The sequence below is a fragment of the Pteropus vampyrus genome, unplaced genomic scaffold (assembly GCF_000151845.1).
Source record: "Pteropus vampyrus isolate Shadow unplaced genomic scaffold, Pvam_2.0 Scaffold822, whole genome shotgun sequence".
NCBI classification, from domain to species: domain Eukaryota; kingdom Metazoa; phylum Chordata; class Mammalia; order Chiroptera; family Pteropodidae; genus Pteropus; species Pteropus vampyrus.
Genome location: NW_011889603.1, coordinates 8,602 through 27,000, shown reverse-complemented (window position 1 = coordinate 27,000; position 18,399 = coordinate 8,602). Strand labels below are relative to the sequence as shown.

Below are 18,399 nucleotides of genomic sequence, written 5' to 3'. Positions count from 1 at the left end.
CGCAGTCGGGCCGTGCCGGCCACAGCGCCCGTGTGGTGAGCGTGTCCTCGGCCACGCACTACGTCGGTGATCTGGACTTGGATGACCTTCAGAGCAGGTGCGTGCAGGCTCCCTGTGGTCCCGGCCGCGCCCCACCCCGGCCGCGGCCCCCGAGCTAAACTTCCGGCCGTGGGTCCGGGATGGCCGATCGGCTGAAAAGCCATGGCCTTGCAGCCAGCCGTGAGGCCAGGGCCGCGGGCTGTCTCCGTGCAGAAGCTGCGCGGTGCTCTTTGTCCGTGTGCCCTGCAGGGCGCGTGGGCTGCTCCCGACCTTGGCCTGTTTCTGTCTCTGTCTTGCCTCTTCGGCCTCTGATAAGGGCACCTAGCTCTATTGTTTTCTTTCAAAAACATTTATCATACGGGGACGAGACCATTCACAGTGCCAAGTTTCCAGGTGTGGTCCCCGGACCAGCAGCATGGGCTCCCCGCCCCCTGAGAAACGGTTAGCAATATGGATGCTCAGTTATACCCCAGACCTGCAGAGTCACAAGTCGGGGGGTGGAGTCAGGTGACTGAGTTTTAACGAGCCCTCCAAGAGGTTCCGATGCTCGTGACAGTTTGAGAACCACTTGGGTTTCAGCCATAAGTGCCTCTCCATGCAGAAAGGGTTGGTTGTCGGCTTGCACCTGGTGTAGACACCGCTGGTGATTGCTGTTAATTGGCAAGATTGATTTGCTGTCATGGAAATCGAGTGTTCTTGGAAAGGCATAAATTGGGGTGTCATAAAGCTCTCCAGAATCCAAGCGGGTCGAAACCCTCGAGAGGGCTCGTCTGTTCAGGTCTGCTGCACCAGAACCCTCTTCCGAAAGAAAAGCTGGGCGGGATCTCTCAGAATTACTCAGCGTCAGTGGGCTTGGCTCATGACGTAACGGGTAGCTGTGTTAAAGAAATAAGTTGGATTTTGGGGAGAAGAGATAAAATGTTAAGCCCAAAACATTACATTATTCCTAAGTTAAGTGTTCCCTCTATGAGAGAGAGAGAGAGACAGAGACAGAGAGAGAGAGAGAGAGAGAGAGACAGAGAGAGACAGAGAGAGAGAGAGACAGAGAGAGAGAGAGACAGACAGGCAGACAGAGAGACAAAGAGAGAGAGAGAGAGAGACAGAGACAGAGAGAGACAGAGAGTGAGAGAGAGAGAGAGAGAGCGAACTCTGTATTTACTTTCAGAAATCGGCTCACAGAGAGAAAGGCTGGTAAGTCCTAAGTCCTCACGGTCTACCAGCTGGTTAGAGTCGATGCTGCCACCTTGACCTTGAAATCCAACGACTTAGACGAAGAATATAATGCTGCTGCCTTGCGGCCGAATTTCTTCTTCTTGTGGCGGGGGGGGTGGGGGGACTCGCTTGTCTCTTCGGGCCTTCCACTGATTGGGCGAGGCCCACCCACCACATGAAGGGCAATCTGCTTTCTTCCACGTCTACTAATTTCGGCGTTAATCACATCTTAAAAATACCTGCAGAGCAACGTCCAGGCTGGCGTCTGACCACACCCCTGGGCACTGTGGCCTGGCCACGCTGACATGTAAAATGAACCACAGCACGTGCGGCTGTGGCCGGGACTTCTGCAGAGGCGATGGTGACCGGCAGGTCATATCGTCCAGGACGTGGCTCTGCCGACTGCCTGCCCTGGACTCCGGTTTGTCTGTGTGCTGAGCCTCCGGTACCTACGGGCGTCTCGGGGCCAACGGGCCTCTGTGGGTGTGGCCTGAGTCACCCCAGCTTTGGCTCCTACCCCGAAGCCCTGCCCTGCGCAGCCTCTTGGGATAGTTTGTCGCGATTATCGTCCGCCCCTCACGTCTTAAGACGGACGGCTGTTAACTGGGATGATGCGGGCAAAGAGGACATGGGGCCTTCCTGTCCCCTCCTCAGACCCAAAGCAGGCGAGTCCCCTGTCCCGGCACGTGTCCCCAGGGCTCGATCGTGGCTGTGAGGTTAGCAGGATGTCTCGGACCGAGGAGCCACCAAGACAGTCGTGTGGGTGAAAGCGATGATGTGCCGTCCTCTGAGGTCCCGCTGGAGAGCGGGGCTCGGCGCGGACTCCCACGGCACGGCCACTCTGCGTCGTTCTGGGGGGCGAGGACCCCGCCTCACGTGTTCCTCGCCCCGACACACGCCATAAGTGCCTCTCCATGCAGAAAGGGTTGGTTGTCGGCTTGCACCTAGTGTAGACACCGCTGGTGATTGCTGTTAATTGGCAAGATTGATTTGCTGTCATGGAAATCGAGTGTTCTTGGAAAGGCATAAATCGGGGTGTCATAAAGCTCTCCAGAATCCAAGCGGGTGGAAACCCTCGAGAGGGCTTGTCTGTTCAGGTCAGCTGCACCAGAACCCTCCTCCGAAAGAAAAGGTGGGCGGGATCTCTCAGAATTACTCAGCGTCAGTGGGCTTGGCTCATGACGTAACGGTAGCTGTGTTAAAGAAATAAGTCGTATTTTGGGGAGAAGAGATAAAATGTTAAGCCCAAAACATTACATTATTCCTAAGTTAAGTGTTCCCTCTATGAGAGAGAGAGAGAGAGACAGAGAGAGAGAGAGACAGGCAGACAGAGAGACAAAGAGAGAGAGAGAGACAGACAGAGAGAGAGAGAGACAGACAGAGAAAGAGAGAGAGAGAGAGAGACAGAGACAGAGACAGAGAGAGAGAGAGCGAGACAGAGAGAGAGAGAGAGAGCGAACTCTGTATTTACTTTCAGAAATCGGCTCACAGAAAGGCTGGTAAGTCCTCAATCTTCAGGGTTGACCAGCTGGTTAGAGTCGATGCTGCCGCCTTGACCTTGAAATCCAACGACTTAGACGAAGAGTATAATGCTGCTGCCTTGAGGCCGAATTTCTTCTTCTTGTGGCGGGGGGGTGGGGGGACTCACTCGTCTCTTCGGGCCTTCCACTGATTGGGCGAGGCCCACCCACCGCGTGAAGGGCAATCTGCTTTCTTCCAAGTCTACTAATTTCGGCGTTAATTACATCTTAAAAATACCTGCAGAGCAACGTCCAGGCTGGCGTCTGACCACACCCCTGGGCACTGTGGCCTGGCCACGCTGACATGTAAAATGAACCACAGCACGTGCGGCTGTGGTCGGGACTTCTACAGAGGCGATGGTGACCGGCAGGTCATATCGTCCAGGACGTGGCTCTGCCGACCGCCTGCCCTGGACTCCGGTTTGTCTGTGTGCTGACCCTCTGGTACCTACGGGCACCTCGGGGCCAACGGGCCTCTGTGGGTGTGGCCTGAGTCACCCCGGCTTTGGCTCCTACCCCAAAGCCCTGCCCTGCGCAGCCTCTTGGGATAGTTTGTCGTGATTATCGTCCGCCCCTCACGTCTTAAGACGGACAGCTGTTAACTGGGATGATGCGGGCAAAGAGGACACGGGGCCATCCTGTCCCCTCCTCAGACCCAAAGCAGGCGAGTCCCCGGTCCCGGCACGTGTCCCCAGGGCTCGATCGTGGCTGTGAGGTTAGCAGGATGTCTCGGACCGAGGAGCCACCAAGACGGCCGTGTGGGTAAAAGCGATGATGTGGCGTCCGTGTGCCTCGTGTCCTTGTCCTTCCAGGTCCCGCTGGAGAGTGGGACTCGGCGCGGACTCCCACGGCACGGCCACTCTGCGTCGTTCTGGGGGGCGAGGACCCTGCCTCACATGTTCCTCGCCCCGACACGCTCGCCCGTCACGGCTCCCTCCCCGGAGGGACGGCCCACCGAAGCCTGTGGCGGGCGTCAGCGGTCCTTGGAATCCCCGGCTTGTAGGACGCGACCCTCCCGCCCTGCCTCTGTCTACCCTACAGTCTTCGCCCATGTCCAGCCATGGCCGTCCCTCTGGGGGATCGAGTCCCGATCTCCCGTCTCCATTGGGACGCCTCTCCCGTGGGGTGACAGCCCTCCCTGCAGAGCTCGTTCATCCTCGCCGTCTCTGCAAAGACCTTGTCTCCATGGCACGCCTCCTCCTGAGGTCCCGGGAGGTGCGACTTCAACACACCTCGTTTAAGCGAGGGAGGAAGGATTCAGCCGTAAGACTCGCCGTCCGTCCCTTTCGGAATGGTCGCTGCATCTGAAGGGACGCGGAGCTCCCCGGCCTTCGTTAGCGGACACAGTCGTCGTCGGGGCCCTCAGAGGCGTGGGCATTTCTCACTGTGGGAACAGCGTCCTTCGTGGGCGTGACCCCTGACCGCTATTTATTTATGTGTCCGTAAGCCCCGTTTGATCGTTCTGTGCCGTGCCCGTGTCGCTGCGAGAAGCTGCGTTATAAATCGAGTCTTTTACCCCGATCTCCCCTTTTCGCTGGACACTCAGCGTGTTTACTCTGTGCCCTGGGAAATGTCGCAGACGCTCGCTGTGTGTCTGTCGACGCCTCTGCCGGCTGAGCGGGTTCTGTTTTCCCTGCGCGCCAAGCTGGAGGCCCCTGGGGACTCTCCGCGTCTCGTGAGCCCCGATCCCACCCTCGTCAGGACCGGGAAACCTCGGGAAGCAAGGAGGGACAATGTGCACGTGAGCACGTCGTCCCCGAAGCTAAGGGACCCTTCGCGAGTGTGTGTGGGCTGCCAGGTGACGCCTGCTCCCCGGAAGGCCGATCCTGACAGGAGTCCAGTGGCCCCTGAAAAGCGTGTGTCGGAAACGAGGCCGAGGTTCCGTGACTGTGTTTGCGTGCGGCTCTGTGATCCTGTCACAGAATGCAGACATCAGGGGCACGAACACAGCGTGGTCATGAGAAGTGAAGATGACGTAGTCACTTGTCTTTCCCCGTGCACATGCCCCTCGGGGGGCAGGGCGTGGGGACCGGGTGCTGATGCTGCCTGGCGATCTGTATAACAGGCTGGCTCGGTAGCATGGAGCGCACACACGCGCGCGTGCACACACACACACACACACACACAGTATCCATCAGCGCAATGAGCGAACAGTCTTTTCCTTACAGGAAATAGTCAGCATCGGTCAGGCCTTCAGCATCTCTCATGTCCAAAAGAGAAGAGTGTTTTGTAGAATGAGCTGAAAACGTGACCCAAACACCCTCCATAATATCCAAAATCAGGGCCGCCTGTGCATCTTTCAGTTTTCCATTAGACAAGAAGCCTCCCTAATATTAAAAATCACGTTTTTCAGTGAAGCACGATATTGTCTCATATACCCTATAGTCACACGCACAATTTCTAGTAAAATTGGAGAGAATTGGAACAATTAAATAATACAAACGGTCCTTTTTCTAGCAGAGACGGGTCATTTACTTGCTCTGTGCAATGGGGACCTGCGCCCCTCACCAGCGGTGTGGACATAGTTAAAGCATCAGCGGGTCATCTGGATTGGTACCCAGTGCTGTGCACGTAGTTAAGGATCAATGGGGCGTCTTGATTGGTACAGGGGTGCAGGAGACAGATAGCCCAAAGGCAAGGGGAGAAAGCACCTGTCAGTCAGCCTGGACCGTGTGCACATATGTATTGCGTGTACGCACGCGCACACACGCACGTCATCGACGGTCACTTCTGGGTTGCAGAGGGGAGGATGTAGAATCTGTATTGCTTTTCGATTTTTCTCTGAGCTGTAAGGTTTTTTTGCAACCCATATATATTTCTTTTAGAATGTCGCTCCATCGCTATTACCTTTAAAAAGTTCTCCCCGAGCAGACATTTGCTCCCACTGCAGGGGACCAGAGCATACCACCCCAAGACGTGCCTCTGGCGGACGGGCTGTTTCAAGCTCACGGCAGCTGAGAGCCGGCGATGCCGAAAAAGCTCTCCACTTCCTCCCGAAAGTGGAGTATAAATTTCCCCTTGGCCAAGGAAACCTATAAAGGAATTTGTCATGCGTGAACGTGTGCCAAGACCAGGAAGACAGCTGCTCCCACGGGCAGCTCTTACCAACCCCCCGAGACTGTTATCTGCACAACCAGACAAGCCTCGTCACCCACACGCTTCTCGCTGCAGCTGCCAAATGCTTCTCCTTCGTTTAGAATGAGACGAGGTATCAGCCTCCAGCATCTGGCCGTGTCCCCTCGAACTGTGTGTGTGTGTGTCTGTGTGTCTGTGTGTGTCTGTGTATGTACTCATGTGCGTAGGTATGCCATTAGCTCGTTTTTAAATTAAATTTCCTGGGGCGACGTGGCTTAATAAAAATCATCTAGCTCCCAAGGGGACAGTCCAGTCATGCGTCGTGGGTTTGTTGCATTGTGCGTTCTGCACCCAGAGTCTGGTCTCCTTTCAACACCGTCTGACTCCTTCACCCTTTTCTGCCTCCCTACCCCCACCCCCTCTAGTCCCCGCCGCGGTGGCCTCTGTGTCTGTGTGTCTGTTCGCGTGTTGCGTTCTGTTTTGTGTCCCACACGTGAGTGGAATCATATGCTTCTTGTCCTTTACCCTCTGACTCAGCTGTAAGGTCAACTACTGCCATTTGCAACAACATGCATGGATCTTGAAAATGTCATGCTGAGCGCAGTAGTTTTTCTGTTAATCTGTCTTTAATCAGCTGAATTTGCATGCCCCAGCTACGGAACCTAAGAGGGTGGAGGGGAAAAATATTTCCTCCCCTACACTGCTCTCATTAAAATGTAAGCCTCACCCCTTAGACCTCTGCGTACGAAAAAGTAGAAATTCGTGGGTGTGCCTTTACCGTCGTAGCCAATAGTAATTTTTTCTTTGATGAGAACTTGAAGAAGTCGTTTGCTCAGATGAAACATAAGACCTACTACGTTCCCGGCACCTTGCTAGGAATGGGGCCTTCGCTGAGCACGTGCATTCAGCACCGGGCCTCAGGGGGTGTCCCGGGGAGCCATGTCATGGCTGCCGTGACCTTAGAGCCCGCCAGAGCCACCCACCCGCAGCCTAGGAAACGCCCCAGACTGGTGGCATGCAGCGCAGATGCCACCGCGGGTTAGGGTGGATGTCCCTTCTCTCCAGAACGTTTTCCTAGATTTTAATCAGGAACCATTTGCAGGATTATCGAGTCGTTGGTGCTGTGCACAGAGATGCAGACACGGTGTTCGAAGTATAATCCTTCCTCTTCCCTTCTCTGTGGCTGAGAGGCAGAGAACGTGATGGAAATCAGAATATGCCTCTTCGGCATAAAGATTATTTTGATTTGGGGGCCGTCGACCATCAACAAATGTGGGGGGACAATTGCCTTCCTGGACCTTCGCTTTTTCTGACTGAAATCTGAAACTCCTAAGAAATGAGGATTTGCCATAAATTCTTTCTCTTGGAAAGTTTCATGGCCACATATTTGGCCATAATTTAGCACCTACGACTTAGCGCCCCTAGAAGCCCCAAACCTGTTTTTTCTATTTTGTTTTGTTTTGTTTTTTGTCTAGTTACGTCCGTACCATTTACCACCCTTTGTTAAATACCATTTAAGTTTCAGAGTCTCATTGTCTCCTTGGGGTGTTCACTTCTTTTCTATGACGCCCCCATACATGTAAAAATAAAAAAAAAAATAAATAAAAATCGCATGCTCTTCTCCGGTTAATACGGCGGTTGCCGATTTAATTTGCAGGCCCCACTTACAGAACACAAAAGTCTAGAAGAGCTTCCCTCTCCTACAGAAGGCATTGTGGTCTCGGGCGGAGCTTCAAATTATGTTTTCGGTAGTTACACCAGTTATCTATTGAAAACAAAGATACAGCTTCATGGTTGTGGTTCTACCTTCGGACACCATTTGTTACAAAGCGGTTTATGAAAAAATTCCGTGTTCAGAACCCGGTCCTGGGGATGTTTCAGGCCCGTCTGTCGCCGCGTTGGTCAATTCTAACGTGATCACAGTCGTCCGTTGACTCTTTCTGTCACCTTCTCTGTGGACACATTCAAACCGTGCCGCTGTGGCTTTTCAGACCAGGTGCCCTCGGCGTGTATCGGGCAGCCTCGAAGCCGAATCATCTCCTCCTGTTGATTTAGTGGGATTCGTTTTCATGTCCACTGCGGATGTTTCTGTACCTCTGAAACCGACCGGAGACCGTGTCCTGAAATCCCATTTGACTCTCGAACTGTTTTTTCCCTCCCTTAGAGAGAGGGATGGATTTTTTCCCATTGTCCCATTTCTCGTAGGGAGCGTCCCTTGCTGAAGTTTTCTGTTTGCTTCTCTGAATCGTTTGGTCAACGTCGAGTCTCTTTATTTCAGTTCTTGATCTTTATTTGGTTAAGAGCCTTTGACTAAAGAGCTGTTGAATTTCAGCGAGCGCCTCCTCTGCGTCTAATGTGAAGACCACGATGTCTTCCTTCTAATGTGTGCACGCGGTAAAGTCTTCCTACAGTGAATCACACGCATGGATTTTTTTTCATAATTTAAGACACGTGACTGACGTTTCCAGGATGTGGGTGGCAGAATATTGGCCACGTCGAGCCAGGAGATCAGGAAGGGGCTGTATTGCTGTCAGGTAAAAATAACTTTAAAGGAAAAACAAAATACATTGTTGAGACGTAGCCAGTGACTGCTGCCTAATGGGAATGCTGCGCACCCAGTCAGGTGGCCACGAGCCATAGGAAGCGAAAACCGGCAAGGACAAGCTGGTAACTTGTCATCATGGTGGGAGACGTGGTGACGCATCTTTCTCAAACGTTGACAGTTCAAACGAGAAAAAAAATTATTTTCAGCGAGGTAGAGATCTAAGCACGCACACTAAGGGGGGAGTGTGCGCGCCCACATCCCGCCACTGGAAAGCAGGCCTTTCCCCCACAGACGTGGAGCATGTCCATGGATGGATGGTGCCTGTGACCTCAAAAACGCGCCCTCCCCCAGACTTTGGAGCATGGGCACCCCATCTCGGGGGTCCGGCCGCGGCTGTGTGGGTCCCAGGCTGTCGACAGTGCTGCCCAAGTGAGGAGCACCCGAGGCCCTTGCCCACGCGGGCACCACTGTGGTGACACCCCCAGACACTCCGCCTGCCCCGGGGCCACAGCGAGCTTGTGGGCTCACAGTATGGGCCGGGGACGGAGGCTTCATCAGGCTGTGAAGCTGTGGCGTCTAGGGTTTCATGGGTTCGCTCCTTATTGGTGAATTTAAAGCACACGCATGGGAACGGGGGTGGGGGGTAAGAAGGGAGAATCGAGGCTCATTCAGTTGTCGGGGTCGCCCACGGCTTTACAAAGAGGAACCTTCCCGGGCCGGGGGCACCCCAGTTCGCTATCCAGTGGTTTCGCTGGAAGAGGGTCGTACAGTTGGTGCCGTGTCCATTCGAGATGGTGTCTCAGAAACGGACGTCACCGCAACCTCGGTGGCACCAGCCGCCCGCTCTACACAGCGCGACGAAACCACGTGTTGGCACTGGAAAGTAACCTCGCGAAGTCTGCACCCCTGGGGAACAGGAAGGGGACAACCAGGGGCACGCGGGAGGGGCCGGAGGGGGACACGGCAGGGCGGGGATGCGGCGAGGCCGCCGGGACGTGGGTGGGGACGCGGCGCTGGGCCATGGGCGCTCTCGGCCGTCACAGCGTCCCCTCCTGTGCCTTCCGCAGCACCTGCTACTCGCCGCACAGAGCCTACGCCCAGAGCAAGCTGGCCCTCGTCCTGTTCACCTACCACCTGCAGGGGCTGCTGGCCGCCCGGGGCCACCACGTGACGGCCAACGTGGCGGACCCCGGCGTGGTCAACACGGACCTGTACAGACACGTCTTTTGGGGCACCGGTCTGCTCAGGAAGTTGATGATGAGCTGGTGTTTTTTCAAGGTAAGCGTCCAGTTGCGCGTGTGTCCCTTGCGGGCCAGCTCGAGGCCACCCATACGGTGTTTTCCGTGCGGCGTGGGACGCCGTAAAGGGACGGGCTCGTCACGTCCGCTCTCGGAAGCGTGTGCTCTGCAGCGTCCCGGGCGGCTGAGGCGCGAGCACGCTGTCCTCGCTTTTCGAGAAGGGACTTCAGCGTCCTGCTTCTGGTGTCCTCGAAGGGCGTTTGAAGGGCACCGTGTGGCCGCCGGGCTCCCCCGCCTGGCGAAGGTGTGGGTGCCTCCTGTCCCGGGGCACCCCCTTCCGGAACCGGCGGCCTGCACGGCCGCATCCGTGAGGCCCCTTTGCGTGCAGCGGCCTCGCCCTCGCCGTCACGGCCTCTCGGTGGCCTGACGCGGGGAGCCCGTGGCATGTTCCTGTCCCCTAAAGCGACCATCCTCGTGTCCCAGTGAGACACGCACATCACAACATGTGTTACCCAGGACGGCTGCCTCCTGGCTCGGTCCTCGGAGCCCCACAAAATGCCCGCGGTGGCCCAGAGGCAGAGACGTGAATGCAGGCGCTGAGTAGGGGCCACCGAGGAGACAGCACAGGAGGGTCGCAGCCCGGGGCTGGAAGGAACTGGGTCTCTCCAGACGGAGGGGACTCACTGTGCAGCCCAGACAAAGCCGGGGCATTGTGGCCACCGGCCCTGAACGCTGACCGTGGCTATGGCTGGCAGCTTCTGACGCGAGCCTGTTCCCGGTGCCCGTGTCTGACGGGCTGGAAGAGGTGGCGCTCAACACACAGGGACGGGCTCGGCTGCCTCCGAAATGCGAAGCTGGTGCCCGTGCCGCAGGCAGCCAGCCCGGCGTCTGGGAGGAGACAGGGCTGGAGCCCGGTCACGTGGCCAGCAGTGACGTCAGCCACGCCTCCGTCACGAAGCCCCAGCGACGCTTCGGTGGGTGACAGCACAGCAGCTCCCGACAGTGCGCCCTATGGCGGCACGTGACGGGGGTTTCTGCTGCCGCCCGGACGTCGCTCCGTAGCCGTGACCGCCCCATGTGCCCCCCGTGGTGAGCATCGGGCGTTGCGCCCCACCCGGCACGCTCGGGGCCCGACTCCCACGGGCCTGGCATCTGCCCGAACCGCCGTTTCCCGCCCTCTGGGACCTTGGCTCCCCGCCCCTGAGCGTGTCACCTCGGCCCACACGTGCCTCAGGCCCCCGAGAAACCCGCCTCGCTGCGTCCACGCCGAGAGCCATCGTGGGGACGCCCCGTGTCGCCTCCCTGCCGAGTGCGTTTGTGACGCTCGGAGGCTTCAGCCAGCTCATGAGGCCTCCGGTTTCGGAAGGAGTCGCCACCCGCACAGCGGGTTTTATATGCGTCTGCCTATCAGAGCGGGGGGCCCCCATCGGGGAGTGGCCACCCGCAGCGGGGGTGGGAGGTCTTCCCGTCGGCACGTGACGAAAAGCGACCCAGCCACACGGAGCGGTGGCCGGGCGACCCTGCACGTCGTGGCTTCGTGTCGAGTCCCCGGGCTGGGCCCGCGTCGTACCCACCTGCTCACTGTCCCAGCCTCGAAGCCGTGCTCCGCTCCGCTCTGCAGGCCGACGTGTCCTGGTCACCTCTTCCTGTCCCCACAGACCCCGGACGAAGGAGCCTGGACGTCCGTCTACGCGGCTGTCGCTCCGGAGCTGGAAGGCGTCGGCGGCCGCTATCTGTACAACGAGAGGGAGACCGAGTCGCTGGCGGTGACCTACGACCCGGAGCTGCAGCGCCAGCTGTGGGCCAGGAGCTGCCTGATGGCCGGCGTCCCCGACGTGACCCCAGACGCACGCAGGGCACAGCTGGCACGTCACGAGGATGAGGCCCTCGGCCCGGCCCCCGCCGGTCTGTGAGGCGTCGTGCGTCTGTCCGGGCCACGCCCACCAGCCCTCAGGGCTCTGTCCCCGTGGGTGGCCGGAGCTGCTGGGATCTCAGGGAGCAAAGGGCACGCTGAGTGACACCCCGGGCAGGTGGCCCCCAGCCGTTGCCTTCTGATATCAAACTGTCAAATTGTCACAGGTGCCATTAAACCCTGCCACCCAAGTGTGTGGTGTCGTTGCTTAGAGCAGAGCGGACGGGCAGGCTCGGGGTCTGCAGCGCCGTGACGTCAGCCCCGAGGGGCCCTGTGTCCTTCGTCCTCCCTGCTCCTTCTTCTGGAGACCGGGCTTCGGCGTGCGGGTCCCAGAATGGGACAGCCGCGAGCCCGCTCCGCCCATTCGTCGAGGGCCCTAGGACTGGCCGCCTTCTGGGCCAGCATCTGCACGGTGGCTGTTTCCAGCTGGCGCCAGGCCTGACGGCTGCGTCATAGCCCTGGGCCCACGAGCCGTGCAGACAGGTGACCAGGCCTGTCGGGGGTTCTGAAGGACGGGGACAGGACGGGTCTGGTGCCTAGTCACCATGGGGCTCTGTGGGACAGCACAGGGGCCTGGACACTTGTCACCATGGACGTTTGATTGTAAAATGCTACAAGGTCACGTGACCGTGGAGACAGACCCGGGTGGGCTGGGGCCACCAGCCCAGGGACGCCTGGGGCCCCCAGATGCTGGGAGAGGCAGGGAGGACCATTCTCTGGGGCCTCCGGAGGGAGCGAGGTCCTGGGACACCTGATGTCACCGTGCTGGTCCCCAGGGCGGCGGAGGCTGCATGGCTGTCGTAAGCCGCCAATAGCTGATAATGTGTCACAGGATGGTCGCAGGGGTGTGGATGCCGCAGGCCTTTCCCCTTCACTGACCCAGCAGCAGGCGAGGAGGGCGCGGCCCTGTGTGAGGGACGCTGCACCCCACGTTCCACCCCGGGCAGGCGAGTCTGGCAAAGGCAGTCGAGGGGAGCCTGCGTGCGCCCTGCAGGTCTGCACCCCGGACTTCGGCTCTGCCGCCCTCTGGCCGGCTCCCTGCCCGTTCTCTTAGCCAACAGAACCCGCCACACGCCCGAAGCGTGCGTGGTCATCCCCACCGGCTGCCCGTCCGTGGGGGATCCCGGCGGGCGGGGCCGGTGGCTTCGTCAGTCGCTGCTCCGCTGGATGGACCTGCTCCTCGGCCGCCCTCGGGGACGGACGGCTACATGGCGGCCACTTCGTACCACGTGGCACAAAGCCGGCCGCCCCCGAGGTGTCCCATGAGTGGAGTCACGTCCGGTCCCTACCCAACGTTGTCGTGTGCTCGGCTGGCCACCCGAGGCGGCCAAGGCCACGCGCCGACGGCACAATCCTGACCTCTACAAAGCCCCAACCTCGCCACGTCCACTGGTCGACCGAGAGCCCGGATGGCCGAGCCCCTGCAGGCAAGTGCCCGCTGCCATTGTCATCGTCACAAAGCTCGTGTCCAGCCCTGAGCTCGGTGCGCGGCTGCAGGGGGAGCCCAGCCACGTTGACGTCCTCCACCCCTGAGAGGCCGAGCTCGCTGGCCCCCGGCGGAGGCCGAGGGCCCCAGGCTGGGGAGACGGGCTGCGAGCCCACGGTCACAGGGCGCTGGGCGCCTGCTGCTGTCCCATGCGGCCAGACAGCCCTCGTGCCACTTGCTCCCTGCGGAAGTGACAGCTGCGTTCCCAGGAGTGAGCACGGACACCCTCGGCTCCTCGCCGGAAGATTCCGGGAGCGCGGAGACACCTTCCGGCATCTGCAGGAGCCACGGGGGTCGTGGGGTGAGTAACGCCGAAGCTGGGTCGGACGCTGTCCCCCCCGTGAGGGACGCAGGACGGCATCGGAGCAGCAGGGAGGACGGGTCCCCATCCCCGGGCAGGCGTGATCCTGGAGTGTGCCCCTCGAGGGGCGTGGCCTCTGGGGACAGCGCGCCATGTCCCCTCCGCGTGGCGTCCGTCAGTGTCGTGGACGCCAATGGGCGGGGCCGCCGCATTCATTCATTCACTCGCTCCCTCATTCACTCATTCACTCATCCCACAAGCTCGTGTTACGCGTTGCTGTGCGGCTGGCTCCGGGGTCACATGTGTCACAGTGCAGGGGACACACGTCCGGGCAGGGCTGTCGCGCTGGGGACACGTGAGCGGCCGTGTCTCGTGTCCCATAAGCACAGACGGTCATCGCAAGGGCAGCTCCTGCTGTGTGGGGCCCAGTGTTCCTGACACCGGCTTCGGTACCGCACACAGCATCATGACCCTGTGACCGTCGCTCGGACACGGAGGACCGGTTTTATTTTAAGGGAGTGACGTGCACGTCGCTTCTTGCTTTGAGGAGGTAAAGCGGACCTCACGGTCAGGTGTGTTTACGGTGGTGCCACGTGGCGCCTCGATGCCCAGCTGCACACTGAAGGGCCCGTGGCCAGCACCCGACGAGGGACAGCGTGTCGCCCACGCTGCCCAGGGGCCGTCTTTATACTCGTAAGACCCGGATGAGACGGGAGTTGAAAAGCGTTTCACTGACGGAAAGCACGCGTCCCCAGGGCGCCCGGCGGCCGTGCGGGCAGTGGTCCCGAGCACATGCGTGTGACGACCCGGCCTCCGTCCCTGTGGCCAGTGCGTGGCCTTCGGTGGTGCTTGTGGTCTGTGGGGTGCGTGGAAAGGTCGGGGGGCGCCAGGCAAGGGTCCCCCCCCGTCACACGTACCAGGGGCACACAGCATGGGCGTGTCACGAAGCACAGGTCAGCGCCGCCCCGCGCAAGCTGTCCCCACACCACTCGCGGCTGCTCCACGTCCCCTAGGCGTCCAGGCAGCTGACAAATCTCTGTGACCGATCCACACCTAGGACTCCACTGTGACACGTGACCGTGTTACCGCATCGTCCCTGTGCTCGGTCATCACCTCCTGGGGACCCAGGAGGCGGTGCATGGTGTTGGCGTCGCTGGCTCCGCCTGGCACCCAACAGGCCCCTTGAGCGGCTGGCAGCTTCGGGTGCAGCCAGCGCGTCGGGCGGGCACCTGACAGCCTCACCCGGTCAGGGCCGCCCCGAGCGGCGCCGGATAAGACGCGGGACGCGCGTTGTCACGAGTCGCGTCCTGTGCACACGACGCGACTGTCACATGTGTGTGCAGGACGGGGTGCCTGTGAGGCCTTCGCCCTCGCGAGCAGAGGGAGCTTTACAACGTGTCGACGTACGCGCAGACGGCGGAGTATTACGCGGCCAGGAAAAGGGGTGGGAGTTCCCGCAACGCTCCGTGCGTGGAGGACGCCGTCACGACACGTCGCCCCGTGCACGGCCCCGAGTCCGGGAAACGTGCACACACTCACACGTGCACACGCACCGTCACACTCACACTCACTGACACACTTGTACACGCACGCTCACACACATACACACGCACTCACGCATACGCACACTCACATACACATGCTCACCTGCGTGCACACACTCACACTCACTGACACTCACATGTACACTCACACATGCCTGTACACACGCACGCTCAGTGACACACGCGCATGCACACTCACACCCACACACATGCACACTCACACATATGCTCACATGTGTGCACACACTGACACTGATACACTCACTGACACACACATGCACACACACATGCACGTGCACACACTCACACAAGGACACACACAGATACATGCACACACGCTCACACACATGCACACACACACATGCTCACATGCGTGTGCACACTGACACTGACACACTCGCTGACACACTCACACATGCACATGCACAGATGCACACGCACTCACACATGCACACGCACTCTCAAACATACTCTCTCAAACACTCACGCATGCACACACCCCGGATGCTCGTGTGCCAGGTGCGGAGCTGGCCGAGCCGGCCCGTGTGCGCACACGGTGTCCACCTTCGCTCAGTCCCGCCTCCTGCCCAGGGCACGTGGGGCCGGCCCGGCCTCGGCACGCGGCTTCTCTGAGCCGTGAGCGCCCTCGGGGGAGGGGGCCGGGTTTGCTCTGAGAGACGCTGGGCGGGGACGGCCGCGCTGGCTCCCTGCGGGTACCGACCGTGCCGGCCGCAGAGGGCACCCTGATTTTCCAGGAATGAGGATTACGGCCGCTGCCCCCTTCGCGTCCCCGGCTAAGCCGAGCACTTGCCGTCCACCCCGGCCTGGCCTCCACCTAAGTTGGGCTTTGGGATCAATCTCATCAAAAGAAACACGGGTATTAGTTGCGGCTTAGAGAAAGGTTGGGGGTTGGGGGCGTGTGGCTGCACCGTGGAGCAGCGATTCGAAGCTAAACGATGTCCCGCATCATCGCGTCACGGTCCCCTGTGAGCCAGCAGCACACGATCCGTCCCTGTGCCCGCAGTCCGGGGAGACAGGCGGAGGGGCCCCTCGGGGGGCCGCCTACTAGGCCCCCGGACCCCACGTCCACACACCACGTTTCCAGATGTGACGCTTCCAACGGGGCCGTGGGCGTTGGCACCAAGCGGGCACGTCTCCCCGCCCAGCGCGGAGCCCTGTGGCTTCCCCTTGCACCGTGCGCCCGCACACACGCTCTGCTCCCCGGGAGGCACGCGGCACCCCGACAGGCTCCCGCCTGCCTTCCCAGGACGCGGGTTTGCACCCTGACCTACGGCGGAAACGAGGCAGGAGGTTCCGACGCTGCCTCCCAGCCAACATCCAGCTTCACCTCAAAGCCCCTCCGCCCCGTGTGGGGGGAAAGGGACACGGGGTGCGGGTGCTGGATGGAGACGCCCCAGTCGCCCCCCGCGCGGGAACGGGGAGGTCCACTCTGCTCCCCTCACCTCCCTCATGGCTTTGAAATTCTTTCCGCGCAAGTTTTCATAAGTGCCGAAGCCAGGGCGCTACGCCCAGCGGTTTCGTGGCACTGATGACACGGGACAAGCGCGGCGTAGGTGACAGTGAACCGTCCCCGCGGAGGGTTCACTGGATACTTCGCGGCCCTCGATAAAAGCACAGGATCTGCTTTCAGGACGTGCCTTGGGTATTTGAGGAGAAAAAATGGCTCATGGTGACACTGTAGCCCCAAAATGACCGCTGGCCAAAGTGTCCCCGGGCATCTCGGGGCAGAGGAAAGGACAGTGCTCTGCTTGGACGAGGTCCGGTGGGCACCGATGCGCCCCGCGGAGCGTGGGCTGACCCTGCGCATGACACATCACCAGCGCCAGCTCCCCGCGGCGGACACGAGCCGGTGGCCACATGCGACAGCCGCTGCTTCACACGTCTGTGTCAAGAATATCTGAAAAATGTACAATCCACAGGGAATGATACGATTGGCTACCCCAGCTCCCCGCCCCGGGCAGCACGGATATCCGCGGTAGGCTCCTTCTCCGAAGGGGGACGTCCTGGGCTTGGCCCAGTGTTCATCACCGTCCCTCATCCCACCGACCAGGTGCCAGGAGCAGCCCTTCAACTGCGACGGCCAAAAATGTCCCAGACATCGTCAGGCGTCCCCTGCAAAGTTATATTCCCTCGGGACAAATTACCCCATAGATGATTGATTAGATAGCTAGACGAGAGATAGATAGATACATAGATAGATAGATAGATGATAGATAGATAGATAGATGATAGATAGATATAGATAGATAGATAGATAGATAGATAGATAGATAGATAGATAGATGATAGATAGATATAGATAGATAGATAGATAGATAGATAGATAGATAGATAGATAGATAGATAGACAGACAGACAGACAGGTATATAGATAGATAGATAATGCATAGATATAGATAGATTATAGATAGATAGATAGATAGATAGATAGATAGATAATGCATAGATATAGATACATGATAGATAGATGATAGATAGGTACATACATAGATAATATATAGACATACATAGATGATAGGTAGGTAGATAGATAGATAATATATAGACATAGATGATAGAGAGATAAATATAGATAGGTAGATACATAATAGATGATAGAGACATAGACAGATAGGTAGATGATAGATCAATAGATAGATACATGATAGATATAGATAGATGATCGATAGATAGATACACAGATAGATACACAGGCAGACAGACATCTCGTGCCAGACGGGCATCTCTCAGCCTCCGCCCTCCTGACGTCTGGGCTGACGGCTGTGACGTGGGCGTCCTGTGCCCTCAGGGTGTGGAGCAGCGTCCCTGGTGTCCACCCACCAGAGGCCAGGCGCACTTGCCCAGCTGTGACCAGCAGAACTGTCCCCAGTTAGGGCCAAGTGTCCCCTGCTGAACCGTCGCAGACGTTTAAAGCCGTGCGCAGTAGGTGTTAGAATCGCAGACAGAAGGTCAGAGGTCAGCACGTCGTAGCGACCTTAGGCTTTGGGGGCGGAAGGCCTAGCTGCAGCTCCCCCCCACCCACCACCACCGCCCCCCATGCTCCTGTTTCCGAAAAGCAGCCTGGGCTGGGCGTGCACCGTTCCCGGGCACAGCGAAGTCCCGTCTGACAGAAAACGTGCCACGCGCTTACTTTCCTCCTAAGTGAGAGGCTCCACCGTGGGCGCGGTGCAGCTTTTATTGGGGGAGTCATCAGGGAGGTTACAGTGTTTCTTGATCATGAATATTCCGCCAGGAAGCTTGCAGGGCCCTGCAGGGCAGGGAGGCAGCAACTTGGGGTCAGGGGTCCCGCCTGGGTCCCCGAGGACATGACCTCATTCTGCCTCCTGGAGACGGATTTGGGTCCCTTGATCTTCAAGGGAGGGCGGCCTGGCCTCAGGCACCTCCAGCAGGGTTCTGAGATCATCCCACTAATCTGCGAGATGATTCCTGCCACCTCCCTCTGCGTGTGGTCCCCTGCTGCCCGGCCCTCACGGCCCTCTGCCCAGCGGGGCAGGGAAGGGCGGGAC

General features: G+C 59.0%; 2 protein-coding genes across 2 annotated transcripts in view; both read left to right on the top strand.

The window, feature by feature from the left end:
* The window catches only part of LOC105309716 (dehydrogenase/reductase SDR family member on chromosome X-like), a 13,111-nt gene extending 1,378 nt beyond the window's left edge, over nt 1–11,733 (top strand). The window contains exons 3-5 of the mRNA XM_023526348.1: nt 6–97; nt 9,459–9,669; nt 11,288–11,733. Coding sequence (XP_023382116.1) covers nt 6–97; nt 9,459–9,669; nt 11,288–11,542 — 558 coding nt within the window. The 3' untranslated portion in view covers nt 11,543–11,733. The remainder of the gene's footprint in view (nt 1–5; nt 98–9,458; nt 9,670–11,287) is intronic.
* A 599-nt stretch (nt 11,734–12,332) lies between these two features.
* Nucleotides 12,333–18,399, top strand: part of LOC111734159 (translation initiation factor IF-2-like) — a 9,978-nt gene continuing 3,911 nt past the window's right edge. The window contains exons 1-2 of the mRNA XM_023526347.1: nt 12,333–12,341; nt 12,596–13,328. Coding sequence (XP_023382115.1) covers nt 12,333–12,341; nt 12,596–13,328 — 742 coding nt within the window. The remainder of the gene's footprint in view (nt 12,342–12,595; nt 13,329–18,399) is intronic.